Raw genomic sequence first — 24,850 nt, 5'->3', positions numbered from 1 at the left:
CTTCATTTTGATGGTTAAAAAGATATAGTATATTTAGACGATTTTTTGTCTACGTTGAAAAAACATTGAAAACCTTAAGAACATTTTTGTAATATTAACTTAATTATAAATGTACTTGTTGTTTGAATTTAATATATTATATTCTTAGGTGCTTTTTCACATTCGCACAATCACACTATACATGCATACAATTAAAAATTATAATATAGTAGAATATAAATTGGTATGTTTAATATTATTATATTATACTTAAAATCCAACTTTCAAATCATGATCGAATAGTGTTCTGTCATATTTTATACTTAATAGTATATCTACAGTATACCTACGTGTTATTTCAAATTCCATCGTGATAATCAATATTACTAATTGTTTTGCTGCGATCTTAATTTTTCTCTGCAAATAAATTTAAAGTTAAACTTTTGTATTTGGATGGTTTCGCAAATAATTAAACTTAAAATGATAAAATATTATTATGTTTATTAGGTTGGTACCTACTCTTTGTTAAAATAGTATTACATAATTTTGTGAGTTTTTAAGATATTAAAACTTTAAAGTTTAAAATCCTTCGAGTATTTTCATAAACAATAATAATAATACAAAACATTACAAAAACAAGTATCTAGTTTATTATAGTGCGATCTTATTTACATCTTTGAAATTAAACCGGAATATAGTAATATTCCATTAAAGAGTCCGTTAAAGTCAATATTGGAATACATCGTATTAGAACCAGGTCAGTATATAGAAATTCTCAGAGGCGTTTTATGCGAGATTTTAAGTTTTACTGCTCATTAATTTAAGAAATGCTGGATTTATTGTTCGATTACCGTGTTGCGGCTGTACAACCATAGTTCGAAATATTATGTTAATTTTGAAAAAATAGTTTAAGGGCCGATGTATATATTTATGTATACCTACTATCAAGCTAAATAGTACCTATAGATATAGTAATATACTCTGCCGTTTTTTTGAGTTTACAATAATACTTCGTAGTTACACACACACACTGTTTTGACGAAGCACTTTTCCCTCCGGTCAAAAATAAATAGTAGTTTTCTGTTTTACAATAACACACGGAACGGCGTGGTGGTTGTATTTGGGCGTAAGGTGTCGGCAGACGTACGTGGGGGTTATGAAAATATATAGACACAGCGCGCGTATGTACAAGACCCGAGAGTCGGATGATTTTTTCGCATGTAGGTAGTAGGTACCGAATTAATGCTGCACACGGGACTATATTTTAGCCGTACGAGCGCAAAAAAAATAAATACTTTCGAAATAGAAATCTGCGACGTCTACGTCTGTTGCTGAAAATAACTAAATTCGTATTCTCTGGATTTTTATAATGTCAAGTATACACTATGTGTAGGTACATTGTACATTACATATAAACATATATTTTTTTTTGTGTACCTATATACATACAATATATTATATTTATCTATACCACATCATAATATTATGTTGTGATGATTCTTGACTCTTCTTTCGAGTAAATTGAGTTTGACGTCGAATCGCATGTGTGCCTATACGTTATATATCCAGAATATATTGAAATATTAGTCTTTATATATAGTGGTACGAGCTACCTCTGCCGTGCCTCTGCATATTAAAGTACAAAACCGCGAATTCCTGGAACTGGAGAATTTGAAGTATGACGGATGTGACGATGACTAAGTCGGATGTTCGTCATCTGATTACGGTGTGACATCATAATATTATAATGCGATAGAGAAGCGGTGCTGACAGAACCAATACGATATTATTCTGAACAGGTGCAGTGCGTGTTTCGACTGTTCGCGGCGGTGTAAATATAATGATTTAAAAGTGACGATGGTGGTTGTTTTTTTTGACTTGTCGAAATGCATTATCATTGTCTGCGTTGCGGTCGGCGTAAAATATCATAATCCCAACAGTGAAAACTCATTCAAAATACATAATATACCTAGTTCTCGATCTTTCGGTGATTTAAAAAATGAGCTTTTCGACAGCCATCAACACTATATACTTATAGATATATATGTGGCGTGTAACTAATATAATAGAAGGCGGCTGTCGTATATATTGTTCGCGTAATTTTATAGCACGTCAAACTCGTCAAAATGTTTTCAAATATTTACATCGTTCGCTCGCTACTAGTGAAAACATTATTTATAATATACACATAAAAAACGCTGTCTATACTCGCGAGAACGGTCCTATATAATAGTAATATATCATGTTTTGTATTATTGTTTAATCGATCGCGTACGAGACGGTGAGCGTCACCGCCGAATGGTTTACGCGCGCAGACTTATAATCAAGTCTGAGTAGGTAGTCACGAAGAATATGTAAGAGACATTTACTGCAGGCGTAGTGGCGGGAGAGTAAAACGAACGCGCATATTATTGTTAAATATACTAATTCCATGCAGGCATGCAGCTGTCGTCTTTTTCACGGACGTTAAACGTGTACGAAACGTATAAGATAATATTTTATATTATATGAATTATAATTTATATGTGAATGCTAAAAAGCACCGATCTCGACCGACCGTCGTCGGCCCGCGCTGTAGCATTTTTCAAACAACAAATATAAAGAAATATCTCATCACGACGAGATCCTTGAAGTGTATATACCTATATAATTCATTGTGTGTGTACTAATGTTTAATAATAATAGTAATAATAATACACAAAAACGTGTACACACACGACGGCGACGACGACCTGCAAAGATTACATTTATCGTACATATTATATTTTATTATAATAATACTCCGACGACGCGTTTGGGAGGCCATTGTACCGTGCAATAAAAACAATAATGTTAACTTGTACAGATCGTCAGCTCGTCTGTTCGCGATTTTGATTCCTATACGAAGTGTATTTGACGAAACGTCGAATTTTATTCAATGTAAACAGTGCGTTGTATATTATGCTTATCGTGATAGTATATTACAGCAATACATATTATCTATATTTTATATGTTTCATGTTACATAGACGGTTTCATGATATAAAGATTATGTGTTCTAATAATTTGTGTGAACCGATAGCGACGATGGACATCGATCTGGCATAAAAATAATAATTTGTTGTTGGTTTTGATAAAGCTTGATTTTTACGCGGAGAAGGATTACTAACTGAAATGTTAAATTCTCATCAATTATAGAAATTTTACAATTTTTTAGCTACTGTATATATTATTTTACTTGTATTTATACATATACGTTTAGGTAGCTAAATATGCATATCTCAATATTATATTGTTGTATTTATTTTGAACTTTAATAATAATACAAAACTCTTAAAAATGGTACTGTATTTTATATTATAGATGTTTATGATATCATTTGAATGTTTAATTTGCTAGTAATTTATATTAAAAAAAAAATATTATTTGTATGTATACATATATATATAGGGCAACACAAATGTATTGCAATATTGTGAACTAAAATAAAGTTGTCTTTATTAACGGTATGTCGGTATATAGAGTATTGCGTATATAATATTATGTTTGCCCATTGTTCATATATTTATATGTTGGATATGGCCTTTAATCGAGGATAGTGAGTGAATAGCGCTGTTACAAATTTATACAAACAAACTATTCAGAATATACTTAGGTGTATAATACAATATAATGTATCTACCGCGTTTTCGAGTACTCCGAGCGTAATTACAGAAGGATAACCGATTAAACGTGAAAAAATAATAAAGATTGACTGTTGTCCAAACAGCTTGTATCTGATTTTATAATTGATTTAGAAATATTATAAAAAATTCACGTGTGGGGGCTACTGGGTCTAAAATTATAGACGTCTGCGTGCAGTAGATGTATATCGCACAATATTCGTGACAGAAAAAAATGTTCGCTTTATAGTTTATATATACTTTCATATTATGGTCCCAGTGTTCGTTTACCTATCTTCATATTACTATTTACTCGTACAGGTTAATGAATAGTAATAAACGTAAACATTGCAGTTGTTGCAAGATCCGTGAAGCTAGAGATTTATGCATATTTAGCAGGCATGCCTCTATGTATTTGCAGCATTACGGCAGCGGTCGAGCGGTGACACTTATTCAATGTTGTATTTGACCCCGGTACAACGCGTGCTGCTGGACACAATCGAGTTGATTTAATTAGATATCGAGAAGATAATAATATATTCAATTTTCCTTTAATAAAGGCGGTAATAATATTCGTGATAGTAACAATAATGTAAACAATAACACGTGCACGGACACCTGATACTCCGCTCATGTAGGTGCCTATCGTGTGCCCTTGACACATTGATTTCAGGTGATTATGTTACAAAACCACAAACATACAGTGCCCATCCCCGGAGGCTCGGCAACGCCCGCGGAATTTTGTTCGACTATAGGAAGCCTTTTTCAGACGAGTCCATTAAATTAAATTATACATTATAATCATGGTATTATTATACGGCGGTGACAATAATAATGCGTTCGGGTGTTTTATGAAACGATCGCAATTATAATATTGGTCGCAAATCTGGGCGAGACTTGGTGGTAAACAGATGAAAAGGTTATCAGCTTCGAGCGTAGGCTTTGCTCGTTACATTATTTAATTATTTAATTTTTATATTGAAGTCTCTCGCCGCTCGTCCTTGTCGATGGTGACGACTTCTGCCTATATTATATACACCATCGTTTCCGGCTGTATCCGCGAAGCTTCCTACCTGCTTTTAACAAACGAGTTACATATACATATACATATTTTAACTGGGTTATTACAATGCCGTTCCGAGGCTGGTTTGCAGAGTCGAGCTGATTTTGGTGTTAACCTTGAAAATCCCAAAAAAGTTAGCAGGGCTCAATAGAGTAATTTACTATAGGTAGGTACGTAACATAATAGGTCTACACTCTACGCTAATTGGCCGACTATTATACAGATATAGTGGGCATTCCATCACATATGACTTAAATTGTATAACTCCAGAAACATTATGTAGACCGTATTATACGATGTAAGTATTAATCTGAAAACTAATAAAACAGTGCCATTATTTCTAATAGTATTATTATTGATGGATATACATATAATTTAAAATTCAAATACAAGTGATTGACATTTTTCGAACATCACGGAGGTTACACAAATGCCATAAATATAAATCCTAAATTCAAAATCGTACCTATACAACCATATTTTTAGTGAAGCAATAGTAAAAATATGTCTTTTCCCTATTAATGGAAAATTTAAAGAAAATAATAATTAAATGAAATGAATTATTACTACTCTTACTACTGTTAAAGTAAGAATACACGATATTCAATTATGGAAAATAGAGCGTAAGTTTTTCAACTGTTGACCTCAGTCTTATTGTTTTTGGTGTAGAAGCGTTCGATGTACGTGTCTATAAGACACGGGACGTGGGTATTGCTTTTATTTAAAAATCCTTGAAATGAGGAGGTTATGAAATAATTCTAGCGAACAATAAAAAATATTAGAAAAAAAAAATTACGAGTGTTTCCTAAGGCAATATTCATTAAGTGCCTTGTATGAAGTATGAATTTATAAGAATTTAATTAATGAGAACAATAAACCCATAAAATTTGGAAATTGTATATGTGTCTACAATTCAATTATAATTACAAAATAATATCATATTCGACATAAGTCAATGCTTTTTTATGTTTCAAAGGAAAATAATATGTAATTTTAATTTTCACTGATCATAATTCATATTCTCGTCGATAGTATATAACTTACTCTCAAAGTCACATATAAGTTTTTTAAATGAAAATAAACCAGCTGATTTGTCTATTATAAAGAAGAGTGTACGCGTTACACACATGCATATCGAAATAGTGTTATGAAATCTGAAAAGTACCTAAGTACATTACGTGCATAATGGAAACAGAAATTTATATCTATTATATGAAAACTCGTATTCAACGTAAACCACTGCGATGAGCGAATGAGTCATTCGATACTGTCCACCAGGCACTAGCAGATTTTACCTTGTTTGTCCGTATATGGACGAACGACTCTCGTGCCGGGGGACACTTCTATACATGGCCGTAACCTTAAAAACCGCTAACGTTAATAATACTTAAGTATTACCCAGATATTTCATAGACAGGCAAACTAAAGATTCTCCCCCAAAATTCGGAAATTCTAACAATGTAATGTACGTGACATGTATTAATATTCTGGATGTCTGGAGGATAGGGAAATTATATTGCTATTGCCGAAAACATATACGATTAATCCGAACAACGCAATATTGTCCACGAACGGATGTACTCCACAACATCATATAATATATTTATTTATTATATATAATAGCCGAGTGCATCCGATGTCGTAATACGCGGTGCACCGACGGGGAAGTGTTGCGGTCCAATGCAGACGACTACTATTATGTTATTGTACACACGACCATGTGCCCTTGAAATCTACGCTAGTTTTTGGTCATGACACTGATGACGTGACTCACCGGGTACCGTGAATATTAAATTAATAAGGGTGAGAATTATATAATATTATTGTGTACCGAAAAATTAAAATGTAGATACTATACAGTGTGAATCGTGTTACTCGAACATCTCTGTGAGGCCGTCACATATTATCAATTATTTAAATGCAGTTTTTCGACTGTATACTTTAAAGATTTAAATTTAATGATATGCATTCCTCATAAATTACTGTTAAAAAACTGTAATGATATAGATTTATAGATTTTGAGACATAATATACTATACGCGTTTCCTATACAATCCTACCTATTATTATTGTACCTAGATAAAAACGCTTTCAAATTCGTATCGCAAGGCTTAAGCTATAACTGACGAGAAAAATAGAGTTAATTTGAAAATCTTATACTAATTAGTATTTATGCGTTTTAGTGCGAGTCTTCTCGAATCACCGAAATTTCAAGGTTGTACTTTGAATATTATCTGTTATAAACAAGTCTCCTAATAATTACCGACCAAATAGTATAACAGAACAATTAGTACTTATGACGACAATATAAATAGTTATGTTGGCTAAATAAAATCCTACTACACTCGTACACGGCACACTGTACGTAATATTACATAATAATATAATATTAGTATAATTCAACGTATAGAAAAAACCTTTTTGATCTGTAACGATCGCGTAATGGCTTGCAGCAACGTGGTATGGCCAATCCCTCTCGTTCGCCGAGAATAATCTAGTTAATTATTTGTACACATATCTACATATACGGCACATGTGCTATAAACATGGTTCTAAGACGAAAAGTTTTGCACAATATTGCAAGTGCAAATTTATCCCGGTGAATCTGACAGTAACAATAATAATATGTAATATAAAGTTGTAATTAATAAGGAATAATAAGGGTACTTATTGACTTATAAATAAAACGGAACTATTATTATAGATGTGTCTATAAAATAGATAAAATAGGGGGCTAGATAAAAAATATGCACTAGACATAGTTTATAATAGTCGTATCAATATACATAAAATAATCGTATACCCATATAGTTAAGTAATAAACCACCATAAAGACATAGACGCATAAAATATTCTAGGACATAGGCTGGTACTATTAGGCAGTTAGAGACTATAGGACTTCACATTTTTTCTTGTAAATTAACCATAATAAATGAAAGGAGTGTTTTTAAATATTATCTAAGGGTGGAGCTTTAGCCCACTCAGCCACCTCTCTATCTTGTATCCCGCCGCTTGGACTAGCACTCGTGACTCAGTAATAAAAACGAAAACAGGGTTCTGACGTCAGCGGTCGAACGAATAAAAGTAATTCATGTAATATTCAGGTGCATAAATTGAGTTGATGATGTGCATACTTTATAATTATAGATAGTTTACTATACGACGTACGACAAAAATACTATTATTACCTAATTCATTTTTCGCGGGGCAAGAGGGTCGGTTAAAAACTGCGAACCGTAATTTAGGGTGAAAGTATGGTCGTGTCAAAGCATACGTGTTTTAACTATAGTATTTCTTGTAATGTTTTTTTTATTTATATTTATTTTTTACCGCCGTCTTCGATAAATACGATGAACGACATTTATAAAATCCTATATCGCTGCGATTTCTAGTTGCAAACGAGCAATAACAATATTATTATTATTACTAAAGCTATTATAGTCGGTGCACATACATAAAATATAATATAATCGCAATCACGGATTAACCTCGTTGAACTTACACGCGGACGGATCACAAAGAGGGAAAGTCAGAGGCGGTGGTTGCTGCAGCGTTGACCGTGGCAATCGTCAATAAAAAAGTTCCCCTAAAATATTCAAGTAAATTTCCATGTATCAGTTGGCCCATTATAACCAGGCACCCAGCCTACATACTTTGCAAACAAATAGTATACCTTAGGGCTTAGACTATTTTCCAAGTCTCGTTTCTAGTGCGGCATCTCAAACGACACTCTTTCCTCACTATCTATAGGCATAATCCGTGTTAAGGAAATAATAAAGTCACGCTTAAATTCATAATATATATGTGGGTGATGTAGTAATGCTGATTGTTATCGCGTCCACTAGAAGACCCCGAAGATCGTCCCAATCTTCTATCTAGTCGTTTTTATATTACGCCAGTGTATAGATTCCATTTCTTATTCTCTTGCTTCTCCATCAACTCCGGCTACAAAATTCCTGTTATAACACTTTTACGGTAAACGTTTATTTTCTGTAATCAAATTCATTATTTGTAATAATCATTATTTAACGTGCAATTATTATTTAAATTGTCTAACCTGTAACTCTAAAAAAACCCTATAGGCTATAATAATATAACCATCGCATGTACCTATATCGTAGGGATTTCTCATCGCGAATGAACACAATAACAATATTGTTATTATCGTCCGGAGATATAAATCGGAATCACGGATTAACCCTGTTGAACTTATATACTAGGACCGTAGGGGGAAAGTAGATAGTTGACCTTGACAGTCGTATGTACCTTACTCTTTTTATATCACTCGTACAGCAGCGGCGAGGCATTCGCTAAGCGTCAAAACACTATAGTAATAATATGTCTATATGCTTGTACCTATGTACCCGACGAGGAGATAATATGACTACTTCTCTGTCGTCGAGGTTGTGTGAAAGTGGTCCCGGTGTGGAATTCGCTTGCGTCCCGTAAAAAAATCGTCGACAGACGAGCTTATAGGAGAAAAAAACGAATTAAATTTTTTCTATCGTAGTTATCCGCGACTGGTTTTCACTTTTAACGCATGCGGAGAAATCATTATTATTCCGTTCTCGATCTGGGTCAACACCAAAAATATGTTATATTATGTGCATATGCGCATATATGTCTCTTGTACGTAGGTACCTAATATATGTTTAATTTTGTGTACGATTCCGTGAGGGGGGAGGGAACAGGTATATATAACAATATTATTATGATGTATATATCTATCTTACGGACTACACAGGGCGAGTAAACGGTATCTACATTTGAAAACCCGCGCGCAATCGTTTGCCCCGTGGCCATAGATCGTAATAGCTATTCGTTTATCATAATAATTGTTATTACGCGAACGGTGGCCTGGGCACCGTTTGAAATAAAATCGTGCATAATTATTACATATTATAATATATGACTTGAAAACATAATATAATATTATATATAGGTATGGTTGATAATATAATCTAAACAGATATATAATAATAATAATATTATTATTATACGAGTATACATTTAGCTACCTGTTTTTATTGCAGCACTACGAGTACGTATATTCGTTTATCTTTTAAAAGCTCTCGTTAAGATAAAAAAGAAAATTTCGTTTCTCTATTTGACTATGGCGGTATAATCTTTAATCTTTATACTATTATATGGGTCCGTCTGCCCTGGAAAAACGTATAATAAAAAAAATATAAGTAATCGACCGCCCGCTATAATAATCCCATCACGTAGTATCGACCAAGCACTAAGTACAATATATTATTGTTATACATTTGGACGACCAAATAATTGTATCTTAACAACGAAAAAAACCAGATAGTTTGATGTCAACCACTATTCACCAAAAAAATCTGTATCCGGTTAAAACGGGTATTAGACTTATTTTTCGCAGACATTTAGGTGATTTTTTCTACCAGGTATACCTCGTTTATATATTACGTTCCTATTTAGTACTGTAGTGTATTTCCACAGCCAATAATTGCGTTAAAGACTATACTTGTATAATATTATTATATCATGTATACTATTTAGTATGATGAGCGTAATTCTTGAAGTACACTACAAGCTGCAGCTGTTGTATAATAATTTACTAAATTAATTAATTTATTAAATTACTGCGTATGAACAGTAAATAGGTACCTTTATTATAATATGTATACATTATGCAGATTGAACTTAATCGTGCGAATATAATATCATAATATGATAGTTTAAATTTTCGTTTTGACATAATTAATAAATATTTCAGGATTATTTTTAAACGTCCGTTGAATAATAATTAATAGTAACACATTATTTTATCACACCGATCTTGATTGATGATGTGTCAGTAACTCGTTCGATTTAGATTTGAATCGAATCGCAATTTGAATTTCTTTTGCAGGCCACACCTACGTGTTGGGCGTTAATATGTTAAAAATCGGATTACATTACTGTGCATCAAACATAATTAGAGGAATTTATTTGTCGCACCCATTGATGTACTCCTACAAAAAATGTGATCGTTGTTACTGTAGTGCAATCGTGTACTACGGTCGTGTTAGCTATCAAAGTGTATTTACATTTTAGAAGCATACAATTAATCTCATAATTTTAATTATGTTAAAATATATTTTTAAAGTGTAAATAATCTTATTTAAAACATTTAAAAATGCCTGTACCATTAATTTTGGTTAAAAATTAATAATTCAATTTTTGAATTTATAAAACCTTAAAAACATAAAAGGAATTATTTTTTATAAAATATGTTTTTTTTATTTTTGTATGCAATGCGTTGTAGTAAAATTATATTATGCCATATGGTATTAGGATCAACATATTTAAACGCAAGCAGCTTACCTAATACTTTTAAATTTAAATTTAAGCTCATCAACCGTATAATTACTGACTTAATAACAATATTAACATATATTTAATTATCTGTAAAATCTGGGAAATGGCATATTATATTGAAAGAATTCTAGTTAAACAATAATCAATTCCGCAATATTTTGAACATACTAAAGTGATAGTGAATTAATTTAAATTTAAAAGTAGGTACTATATAAATAATAAGAATGATGATACATTTTTTACAACAAAATTTAACCTTTAAATAACTAAGTTTATAGAAAAGGCCAAGGTTAGACAAGTTAATGAATTATTTAAAGCCACTTAAGTTAAATAAAAAAATAATTGACTTTAAATATAGTTGATTCATAATTGTATATTTTTAAATAATTTAGTCAAATTAAAAAAAAATATATCAACTCAAGTCGGCTTTTTGACTTCAGGGTGAAAATATTTCTTCTGAATGATAACACGAATATGTAAAAGTCATTAATTAAATCAAACTGGGAAACAATTTAAAATGAAGTATCTCATTAGTCGTTATTTAAGAACGTTAAGTTACTAAATTATAGCTAGATAACTTAATCTTAAATAATTAAATCAGTAAATATTTTCGCCCTGCGACTTGGAAATGGCCACCCATACTTATCAGAAGTAGTCGGTGAGTAATGAATTTATTTCGATAAATGAGATTAAAAAAATAATATGCTACCTACTGTTAAGCACGTGTGTAAACAGTAGGTGCGTAAAAATCCATAAAGATGTTCGAGTACGGAGAAACAAAATTTAGACTACGGGATTAATTATTGTTTTGTACCTACGTCATATTTATATTTTTTAAGACATTGTTCAGCAACTGTAGTCCTTATGTATGAAATATTAAAACGTATTTGCTCGTCAATCGTTGTTATATTATTATTATTGACTTAAATCCGAATCGGTAAACGTAAGCACACGAAAGCGGTACCTACGCTATGCTCTGCACACGATGCGTTCAGACCGTAAGAATGCGCACCACGTGGGAAGAGACCGCCAAAACGCCCATCGGTGATATCAGATTTTCGTCGACTTTATAATATAATGTAGTATAATAATATATATACATACAAATATTATTATTAACGACGCCCAATCCGGTGCGCCGACACGGACTTCGAGGCCTCGAAGCAATTAGCGATACCGTTTCGGGTACAGACGCCGATATATAGGTACATATATCTTATATAGTCACGGCGTACCGATTAATCATCGACGGATAGTCATTTTGTCGAAGACACCCTCCGACGAGCCGTCCGTCCGCGATACCTATGCCATGATTAAAATATTTAAATTCTAATTAAAAGTAGCATATCATTATAGGAGTGCTGGCTCCCGCATCAATATACTCATATCGTTAGGTGCTGCGTATAAAGTACAAAATTTCATTAAAATATTATAGAAAAACTGTTCCCGTAGTAAAGAGCCGAGAAATCTACTGCAATCAGGATGTAACTAAATTGTAACCATAACAGGAAGACTTTGAAGATTTGGTTTATCTTATTATATCACGTATGGAAAAGTTATCGAAGTTTGAAAAAACAAAAAATTACAATAATTTGGGGTACTAATAATAGGTAGGTTAGGTACGATCGTTCTCATCGTATTACGGTGAAAATGTCTTTTACTAGATATGATTTATAGGTTTTAAGCTCGTGTGGTTCTTTTTTACTTGAAACCGTTTTACCAAAACAATGTAAGGACGCGTGTTCTTGAATAGTATGTACAGGTGGATAGGGTACGAGTTGGTTATAATAGTGTGTTACTTAGTGGCGTAGCCAGGATTTTTAAAAGGGAAGGACAATAAAAAATATTAATAAATACAATTTCTATCGCTATAATATATCAATTACATATCATATATTCATGTTATCATGTATGATAAAATAATATTATTCTACTGTCCAACTGTTGGATTCGCACATTCGATTATTTGGTGAGTGTCGGTGGGCGAGTTCTACATTAATATATTATTATTATATCAAAGTGTATAGAACATGCATATAAATAGCCAATAGGCACACCTTGTCTGTTTGATATCCAATAACAGTTATTGCATTATTGATTATTGCATCTGGATTGGAAAAGTGTATAATGTTATAAAGATACCTACCTAATATATATCATACCTGCTGTGTTATAAGGAGGTATGTTAAGTATAATAATTTGTATTGAAATCCGATTGTTCGTGCGTTTAAAGACATGTATAACATATAGGACATTATTATTTCAATAATTTCGTCAACAATAAACTTAAAGTTTTCAATCGTTATCGTTGTCCAGACAATATGTGGGCTTCATCTACAGTTTATAATAATGTTATTATCATTTATCAAATATTATTTATAAAATCCCGCCATAATAATGAGTTGTGCTCGATGTTTATGAACTCATAATGCACTTCAACTGATTCAAGCTAATAGTTAATACTGGTTATGTTTGTATGTTTTTATTAGCATTATTATATAAATGGGTACAATTATTTCTTTACTTATTCCTGATTTAATTATTTACAGTAACGTTAATAAATTATAAAAATTTTAATTTCAAGCACACACTAATATAACTTTTCAATTATAAGCTACAGATGAATGATTCATGCAAAATAATAATAGACAGTAGATTAACATATACTATTTGCAATCGAGTTTGTATGCACACTGTCAATTACCTAAAAATTTAAAAAATAATGGGTATCAATTACATTTTTAAAATCAATACTAGCTATTATAACTGTAATATCTCATTAAATATATGGGGTAAGAAACTATATTATACTTATTAGTTATTACTTGCTTTAACATTTATGTAACATGACGTATCAGTTTGAGTAAGACTATAGTAGTTTCAGTAAACATACAATTTACTATTCAAATTTATAGCACGTTACACAATTTAAAAAAAATATATTTACTAAATAATCATGGGGAAATATCTGATATATATATTATAATAGTGATATCATTATTAAATATCCAAGGTCGTTTTGTGGATGTCATATTATAAAGCTTAATATGAATTATGAAAGACGTTCATTTTGGATGATTTTATCTAACTATGTTATCGTCAATACAAGCGGTAGGTACTGATTTTTTTTTCACTCGTCATGCACTGACACAATGAATAATATTAAGATTCAAATGGCCGAATTTCGAAGTAATAAACTCAAGCGTCTAAAGTTAAACTAAATCTTGGCACATGGTTGAATAAATAATATAGACAAAACTATAAACGTTATTCAGTACACTGTGGATAATATTTACTTATAAGTTTATTTAAGTTTTATTGTTGTTCACTATATAGATTACAACAAGCTAAAAAGTAGAAGGCATGTAGATGATAATACCTGACGATAGTCGAAAATTATGCGTTTAGTTTACAGTTCACTAGAGTTTTTAAATTACGTGTTCAGATTTATATCTCATGAAATCATATCAAATCTCAAACTAGTTTAAAAAGTGTATCTTTTTATAAGCATATATTATATACCTACTCATTGCGGTTATAAGATAATGGCAGAGAGTTATACGCGCATGTTATACACTTATACGTGTTTAAAAATACCTTGGCCTATTGGCAATTTTTTAACATTGACCGATTTTTATCGTGGAAAATAATCTTTTCAAGATATTAATATTACTATTATTATAAACCATCATCATTCATCATCTATATTATGGTAAATCAACAAACCTCCTTTGGCGTTTTTACTTGTCAATATTGTAAGACAATGTGTTTTAATAAAATATATACATAATAACATTAATAACTAACAACTACAACAAGAACAAACTTTAAATAATCTATAAATTAATATTTTTTTATTTCTATTCAGATTTCCGTTAAACATTACATAATATATTATACTCTTAAGTGTGATAGTACATTTATAAAAAATACTTAATGTAATGAAAATCATAGGTACCACTCAAGTTGCTAACATTCCAAAATAATATTATTTAAATGTTTTTTTGAAGGAAGTAATAACATACACAATACACATATATTTAAATACATGTATATAGAACTATAGATGTTATGCAATTTTGGCTTTAGTTTATTATGTAAATATGGCTTTTATAAAAAAAAGAATGTTTGAAAACGTAACTTAGAGTTTAAATTATGGTTTAAGAGTATTATCATCTTCGTGCTTAATATGATTACTATAATTTTCAAGATTCTAAGGTATTAATTAAAACAATATTATTAACTATAATACAAGTTAAATCAATAGTTTGTGTATACAAAATAAAACATATTTTTAACTAATGAAAAGCTTAAATTCTGGTTGAAGGGTATTACCTCCAATCTCCATACCTACTTAATGTCTTCATAATAATTACTTACTAATCGTAAGAATCTATATTAAGTATCAAATAGAACAATTATAATAGCACAATTTAATTCACTTGTGAGCGAATTGAACGAATGGCGCATAACACGTGCTTGAAATGAAAAATATAAACCTAAATGTTTTATGAATTTAAAATAACAAAAAATTAGTTTTTTGGTATTAAATCCCAAAAAAAAAATCAAGTCAAATCGGCCGGTTTCCGGTTGTCAATGAACGCCTTCGCAAAATATAATGCGCAAGCAGCTAGACATAATATTATAATAGCTGACAATAGTAAAATCGTCTAAAACCTGTTTTGATACGCTTTAAACATTCTTAAATTTGTACCTGTGATATTTCCACCGGTCCTCGGGCCACACGTGTCAACGCGTAACGTCATAAAGTAAAGATTTTGATTAATATAATATTATGTTAAATATGAGTAAAAGTAGCTGCAAGTGTCTATATAGTATAATAAATTACATATTTTGATATAAAAATATACATGTAGGTAAACCTAACTAATGCACACATAACTTTCGTTTATGTACAATTATCGCCAAATTTTGCGCTACTTTATCAACCGTAATTTAAGTAAACCACCGTCATAATTTTTAACGCCATAACTTTTTTACTGCAGCCGTCGTGGCGAGAAAAATATTACACAACATTCAAAACATTCACAGAAATACTAACTAGCGACTAACGTTATACGCATGGACAATCGTTTTTCAATCGCATCTTAAAGGTCACTGTAGAGTGGAGTTTACCCATCGTCAAATTCACCTGTAATGTTTTAAATAATATACAAACAGTGTCAAAATCGATTTAAATGTGTGTAGTTTATACAGCAAATGAATAACATAATACAATACTATCCATATTATACTAGTTATTAAAGTACTTAATGTATAGTCACAGTCATACCTATTTCATTTTACGGTCAAATGTGTTTAAATGTCACAATCATGAATCAATTATATTCAGCATTGTACGGTTTGCTTACCAATGTATATGCCTAGGTCATTTTAATAGATAATACCCACCTGTATATGCAGTCATTTTTGTGTATTTAAATAATCAAACTTGAAAATCTAGTGTTCTATTTTGCCTGCCTGATCATCGTATCTTAATGAATGATCATACATATACATAGTTTTGTATGCGTTCTCACACTCTAGTAATTCACTGCGACTGTTTAAAATATATGTATTTATTAAAAAAAAAAAAAAAACAATCGATCGCAAAAAACCTACCGTGGAACTTAAATATAATACATAATATATATATATGTATTACATATACTATATAGGTACCTATAATAATATTATAATGGTTTCACAATAATACACGTCACACGATGAACGGGTGCCGCTGTTGCACAACGCGTGAACGTTATGATTTATACGGAAGTAATCGTGTGGTATAATAATTATAACATGTATAAAACCAATTTGAAACGGTAAAGAAATAAAAAGCACTGTTTAACGTACTTAAGGTTCTCCTATTGGCAGCAGTTTTAGACGTTTCGAATTTTGGACCAATATTACTTATTATAGAGACGCGTGTTTTACATTTATCTTCGATCTATCGACTATCATATATAGGTGCTATCTCCGCGCGTCTACATATTATTATGTATCTTTATTAATGAATAATACACGTGCGCATACCCATACTGTAATTTTCCAATCGTGAAAGTCTTATTTCTGTAGTGTGGTGTGGACGAACGAGGCCGCACCTATCACACTCGATATATTTTAGGTATAGGCGATATAGTTTTCCAATCGGAGATCAGAGTCGTCGTCGTCGGTAGCTGCAGCGGACACCCGTCAATTCGTATTAAGGCCTATATAATTGATAACCGGTTCGTTAGATTTAGATGCACTCATTATAATATTATTATACATGTATAGTATTATAATTATTTCTATACGCCTAATACACAATGGGGGAACGTCCTGCTTTATATAGGCCTAGCACGTGGCCGCCGTCGTCTTAAGTATGCGAGGAATTTTTTACATATTATATGACCAGAGCGGCTGTTTGTTTTTAGGTCATGTACAAAGACCACAATAATAATATCATCGTCATTCTTTTATATCTCTGTATAAAATCAATGTTTTCAATGACGTGAAACATGTACGGTATGTATCTCCTAATTTTTTCCTCGATCTCGTTTTGTATTTTTATTGCATTTCAAGCGGAAATATACCAGCTATTGTGATCGTTGTCGGATGAATACATTTTTGTGAATAAATTTGATTAAGATGCATATTATGTGAGTAGTGAACACGCTGAACATATTATCGGTAACACTGAAATAAAAAGTGTCACGATCCCTTCAATACATAAATTGTATAATTTATACTTACTGTCTTAAAATTAATATCCATTTAGTTCGTTAAACCAAACATATTACAGTAGCGTTTTTATTCGTAATGCATATGTTCTGTTATATTATGTGACAAAAAACAATATTACATTAGATACTTAAAAATATAATGCAAAACAGTCGTGATTTGTAAATTAAATCAAATGAAATTAGAGTGGAAACATTACTATACATATCCTATAGTATCGTACAAACAAACTTTATTTTAATTTCAATGCAAGTTGTTACTCACTATAACTGAACGCCGCCCCAAAGAGGATAATAATATTATGTGGTACCTATATTATCGCTTTGTGTGTTGCTCTCATATATAATAATGTATAGTCTGTGCGATCACAGTCGGGAGAAATATGGTTGTTGGGAACTACAGCTGACTCTGCATGGGGTTAATCTTCCACGACAATAAAAGTCTGTCGGTGTATGTCAAAAACGTCGTTCTAGTATTGTGGGTCTTAGACGCAAACAAATTAATGATAAAAACACGGGCGTACATCTTATATAATTTATATATTATATATTACACATATTAAAAATCTATGTAAATACTAAATAGTTATTTTTCTTTGAATTATTCTCTGAATTATCTTACAGTATTATTTACGACTTCCGATTATTTAATCTCTCAAACCAAAAAAAAAAATTAATGTTTATATCACGTTGGCTTGATAATAAATTAGAATTACGCGTTTTACGGCGTTTGCCTGCTAGACAATTTTTATTGTACCTATACTACAACTGTTTGTTTCGAAAATGTAGGTTCAATATCTCAACTTTATGGTTAACCGTTTTTACTTTTTATACTTAAATTATAATATTACACTATACGAAACGCTAATATACCTTGATAATTTATTACATATTTTTAACTAACTATTGGATAACTAACTTGTAAATTGTAATATACGTACCCACATTGGATGTTCATGTTATTTCAATTTAAATTAATATGATACACTTGGTATAGGTACGGTAAAACTTTACGAATATTGACTTTGAAATGTTTCGACTAAAATAGGTTTTGTCCATTTTAATTATATTATTTGTATATTCGATTGCATATAGGCGCCTGCATACATTTATCTATGGAAGGGGCAAGTTTTTTAATACATAATAATACATACGATACAATATTCGCTAATTTGGCTTGACGGGATTTTTTATAATGGTAACCCTCTTTTCTTTCATGCAACCTTCAATTCGTTATTTAGTAATTTATTATAGTTTATTCAATAAAAAAAAAACTCGACCAACCCGGGAGGAGCTAATTCTCTAGCCTCCCTATCTGGGTGCATGTGTCCTATTGAATGTAGTAATATTCCCTAACATAAAAACATTTTCCATTTGCATTTATTGTATTATATTAATAAAATAATGCCAACAAGTAATGTTGATGTAAAAATAAAACTTGTTAGTTGGATTGAATCAAATGTTGTTGCTTTAAATTAGCTCTGATTTGGAGTGGACGTTTGTGATAGTTTATCATTTATAATATAAAATTAATTAATCACGTTATACAGTTTTGTTTATTTTACATTAAAATCAAAGTGTATAGTTCATTTTAGTATATGTAATACATTCCTTAAATGTTTTCACAAATTCTATAACATACAAATTAAAGAGTTTGTATAGTTTGTAATTATAATATATTATGTACTTCAATTGGCTGAAGATGTTAAAAAAACGTATTATTAATAGTATTACGTTTAACTGAAGTTATATAATACATATTTAATAATAAAAGAATTTAAAAAAATTATTTCACAGGTTTTTAGAACCATAATAGAACGATGTACCTATTGTACCTACTTATTAAAGTTGTCGAACTAATTTCTTGATTCTCACGTTGTTCCTAACCAGGCAAATTGATATTTACATAGTTATTATTATATTTTATACTTGACTAATATGAAAACCAAACATCATTTCCAAACAGTTTATTAAGTACCTATTAATTATTGAAGAACAAAGCAAAAATTTCACTCTTTAGTCTTTAATAATCTTAACATTTTGGATATTACATAAATTGAATCCACAAGCCTCAATTACTGTTACTGCAGTAGTTCAGCTACTATACTCGTACATCGTAATACTAGGGAATTAAGTAATTTCTGTGTTTTATTTTTCTACAAACAATAAAAAGGCAATTATCATTGTTAAAATGTCATCCGTATAAGTTCTATTAGAATTTAATTACAGAATAGAAAAAAAAAGAATCTACTATTTTGCAATAAAATCGAAGACGTGGTATAATACGTGTGTGGTCGATGGTGACCCCAAGAGGTCATGTTGCGTGTGTTTCTATACACTTTGATTTGTTTTTAATAACATTTGTTATTAAAACGTCGGAAAAAGTCAACGGAATAAAAATAAGAAATTGAACCCGTTCCCCAAAATTAATACCTCATTTGTCTCGCAGAAAATACAAATATCCTTTGTCTTGTGCCGCTGACCTCAGGCGTGTAACAATACATCTGTCATCGAATGTGTGTCCTTCGTATATGATTTATGTGTTGTCTCACTGTAATCCAAAAATTCAATAAGCAAAACTATTGTAATAATATCTTTTCATAACAATTGTCACACACGACACATTCGTAAAACTGCATTTTTACAATGTAGGAAAATATATATTATTACCTACCCTGGAATATATAAATACAAATAATGTGACAACAATAAAGTCGTGAATATTAAATAACATTATTTTACGGTTTTAAGGTCTAATAAATAAATTATAGGTATATGCAGAAATAAGTGTTTCAACAAATATTTTACAAACTGAAAAAGTTAGATTATTATACCTATAGTACCTACTAAACTACCTGAAGTCATATCTAGCTTAGACTTATATTGTGGATTTTTTAACAGTTTTGTGTTAGGTATAAATATAGGGCAAACCACAATTTTTCATTATGTTTCTTCTTTGCAGTATAATAAATTCATAAAATGAAATGCTTGTTCTAATTTAAATTATTTGATTTTATTATTTACTTTTGTTTTTCTTAGATTATTACGAAAATACAAATATTCATAATTTTATAAAATGCATTTACTTAAATAATTATATACTAAAAATGTGTAGGTTGTTAGGTAAAATAAGATAAATTAAAAACAGACACTCTTAATACTTACTTTTTTGATGATATAAAAATTATAATATTTAAAATGTATAATATTATTTTAGATTTCACTATCTGGTAATTTATGTATTATAAAAAAATAAATTCATTACAGTACAGGAATTTTAACGCATCGTTATGAAAATGTGCATTTATTGCCTATTTATTACGCCGTCGCTATTTGATACGAATTTTGTATAATACTTATTATATAAATTATGCACCTATGTCTTAGTCCTATTTCTAGTTAATTGTGGAGTTTTAATAACTTTTGGTTAGAATCTAATAAAAAAAATGTCGCCCGTGTATATTATAAGCAGCATGCTATAGGTACTTCATATTTTTCGTATGCAAAGAAAAATTATGGAATCATAGATATGTTTTTGGTATAGTGTAGTATCCAGTAATAGATATGCTACGTTTATTAACGAATATAATTTAATTGTTTTTATTGTTGATTTGCATTTATATGGTAAAAAACAAAGCGTTACAAAAATTGGTTATAAAAAAAGTTGTATCCAATCCAAAAACATCTATACTAAAAAAAATATAAGTAAGGTATATTATATATTTTGGTAAAAACACTGAAAGCTATAGTTTATGGTTGAAAGTAGGCAATCATGAAAACAATTTAAATTTTAAGTTATCCCAAAACCTAGGTGATTTGATTGTTTATATTTTACCGAGATACTGGGAATTTTGAGCGCACAAAGTTCGAACTGTTTACTGAGAATCGAATAATTATTATTAATTTTAAATAATTTACAGGCATTATTACACTTTGAACTATAATTTCTTTGCTACGCACGAAGATTCATGTACCTATATTTAATGAGTCTTGTCATAATACCGAGTTGTTATTTAAAACACCGCTCAAAAGTTATTTCATAGTAAATTAAGAAAATGTAGAATCTTATTCGTATACTATTATGTATTAACATTGAAACTAAACTTCTTTAATACGCGTTGAAAAAATACGTTTAAGAAAAGAAATTGCGTGCCATAGGTATAGAATATAATTATTGTACGCACCGTAATAATAATTACACGTTTAATCTCATTGTGTCGAAGGAAAAAAAACTTGTGTAAAGAAAAAAAAAACACTACCTACTCATTCGCACGTGAACAGAGCATCAACTGTAATTATTACTGCCCCTCGACTACCATTTGATAATTACCTTTTAAGCGAGCGTATTACGGTTGCTCGCCGCCAATCGTTGAACATCGTTTTGCTAAACGTTACAATGTCGCACATACATCTAGTGTACCTATGCCTGCACTTTAAAACGATCTTTACGTCGTCATTTGCCGTCATTACTTTTATTAAGAAAAATTGTTCCGCCTACAGTGGACAGTGTGATGCGATTACGTCTTCATTAACGTCCCCATTGGATTTTAATCTGCTGTAATCTCGATTATAAAACAATAGACATTAGTGTCAACTTAAAAACAAAACAATTCAATATGAAAACCTATACCAGTCATTTAACACGTAAATATATAATAACCATAAGAGATTTAACATACATTTTTTGGGTCTATATATACTGAACATGTAAACAGCGTCCAGCTGTAACAAGTTTTAACATACACATTCAATTTTCATGAAAATAATAATGGCGGAAACAATAATACTGAATTAATCGTCTTTCGTAGCAATACTCATATAATTATTTACAATTTTTGGAAATTCACCATTGATGCGAACTTACTTCGCCGTCCGCTATTATCTACCAATTGATGATTATCGAAGTAACTTCCTCGTATTATAATATTTTTAAAATTTTAAACCACTATCAGAATCTGGTGACATCATTTTTTTTCGGACATTTATTCATTATCATATTTTATCTTAAAAACCACCTCGAAATAACGCTGGTCCGTTAAGCGAAATCAACTTTGTCAGAATGATATGGGTATACCTAACATAAGTAAACATCATAAACTGTCTAAAATACCAAAAAAGGATATTAGTATAGTTACCTAACACATATTATGCAGTCGGTTCATTATTTGTACTCTCGTGTATGTATTGTGCGTAATTATTATGAGTACCTACTATGCCTATATTTTACTCTTTTCACCCAAAATGTAATATAACGGATTCACGTGTCCGATGTATGCCTCGTGTGCCTTGGATAAGAAGAGTTATTATTTTTGTTCGTATTTACACGAGGACAAACACCGTTCCGGCATTAACGGCCCGGAACATTTCTTATGTATACTCACCACCCGCCGCGTATGGTTCACTACTCGTCTATTCGTATAATATATACAATAGTGGTATATAATATAGTAATATATATATTTAAATAAAATATAATGATATATATGTATATATCATATATAGTGACACTGGGCTAAATTAAACCGTCCAATGTTTCAGATGACTGAAGTGACGAGCAGGACCGTCGGTTTCAGAACATCTGCCGACGGCGACAGGAAAGCCTTGTCCGTGAGAAGATATGAGGCCAAACCTCCGGAAAATTTGGAACTGGTAAGTCACACGCATAATCAGTCAATAGTACGACGAAGACGACAATAATAGATGTCGACCGTCTTCTATTTTAATACATAATTACAGGGTGAGATTGGGTTAGGTTAGGCTGACCTAGCGTAACCCAGCCCTGTGTTTAAACCTATATACATGTAAAACATATGAAATAGTTATACTTTTCAAGTTAAATAGCAAAAACCTAAACGCAGGCACGAGATGTGAGACCATACCTTTCGAAAGCACAAAACTCCCATAAACAAATATATCTATTCAGAATTTTAAATTAGTTTTAAATATTTACAACAGTTAACGTATTTTTATTGATAACTAATTACGTTTTCTTTTCAACTTTTTTATTAAATGAGTGGCTTAATAACATTATTATATATTGATAGAGGAGGTAATTTAATAAATGACGACTACCAACGATTGAAAAACTTGAGTGCCTATCCTTTCCTAATTTTTATTTTTTATTACTGTACTCATAATGGTATATAATAATAAATAACATTTATTCAAAATAAATGATAAAAGTATCATACAGTTCTATATTTATTGCTATCATGATTATTTATCACCAATTTCTTTGATTTTAATTGAATTTTTGATTTTGCCCTTAAAATAAACTGCTCACCATGTGAAATAATGGAGACTATCCAGAGTGTCTAAATTGTATAGGTATACTCTTAACGATTTCAAAAATACTTTTATAAAGTGTTGTTGGATTTCTTTAGGGAAATTTCAGGTGATATGACATTTATAACCTGAGGGCTGAGACAAAATATGGAATCCCTATAAAGTATTATTAGGTCATAATTTGAATAATATGTCATTTTCACCGTATAAATACATGTGGTTTGTAGTGTCATAACATTCTCCAAGATAACATGTCCAAATGCTTAACCCGTATAAACACATCGGCTTATTGTTTGTACACTTTCTAGTTGTTCAAAATATTATTCACGTTTGTAACATAGCAAATATTTTATTGTATAGCCTATATTTAAATTTTTTTATTACATTCCGCGCGTACTTAATATTATATACCTAGCCTATAGAGTATTTTATAATATTAATTTACTGTATGTCTAAATGTTTATATTGTTTTAAGTACGTCCCCGGTACCTACCTGTTACATCAAAGTTCCCTGACTGTTGCGCGTACAATAATGTATTTTATTGAACAGCATTAGACACCATTGTGCATATTATATTGTATAAGTACTTAATTAACATAATTTACCATATCGTACGTATAGTAATAAAACCCGTATAATGGTATGACACGTAAATTCTTACAAAAAATAACTGGGTACCTCTATAACCATATTCTATGACAATTAGTATAGTCGTACAAGTTAATTTAAAAAAAAATATGAACATATACTACTTTAAGCGTTGGGCAGGCCACTGGGTTTTGGGTGAGCACTGGGACGGGCATGTAAACGATGGATTTTTCTC

The 24,850-nt window shown here is 30.6% G+C and overlaps 1 protein-coding gene across 1 annotated transcript in view; it reads left to right on the top strand.

Annotated features, from left to right (window-relative positions):
• Window positions 1-24,850, top strand: part of LOC111029095 — a 58,596-nt gene that overhangs the window by 1,329 nt on the left and 32,417 nt on the right. The window contains exon 2 of the mRNA XM_022307947.1: window positions 23,280-23,390. Coding sequence (XP_022163639.1) covers window positions 23,280-23,390 — 111 coding nt within the window. The remainder of the gene's footprint in view (window positions 1-23,279; window positions 23,391-24,850) is intronic.

This window comes from Myzus persicae, unplaced genomic scaffold (genome assembly GCF_001856785.1).
Source record: "Myzus persicae strain clone G006 unplaced genomic scaffold, MPER_G0061.0, whole genome shotgun sequence".
NCBI classification, from domain to species: domain Eukaryota; kingdom Metazoa; phylum Arthropoda; class Insecta; order Hemiptera; family Aphididae; genus Myzus; species Myzus persicae.
This window is presented reverse-complemented; position numbering and strand designations above follow the sequence as displayed.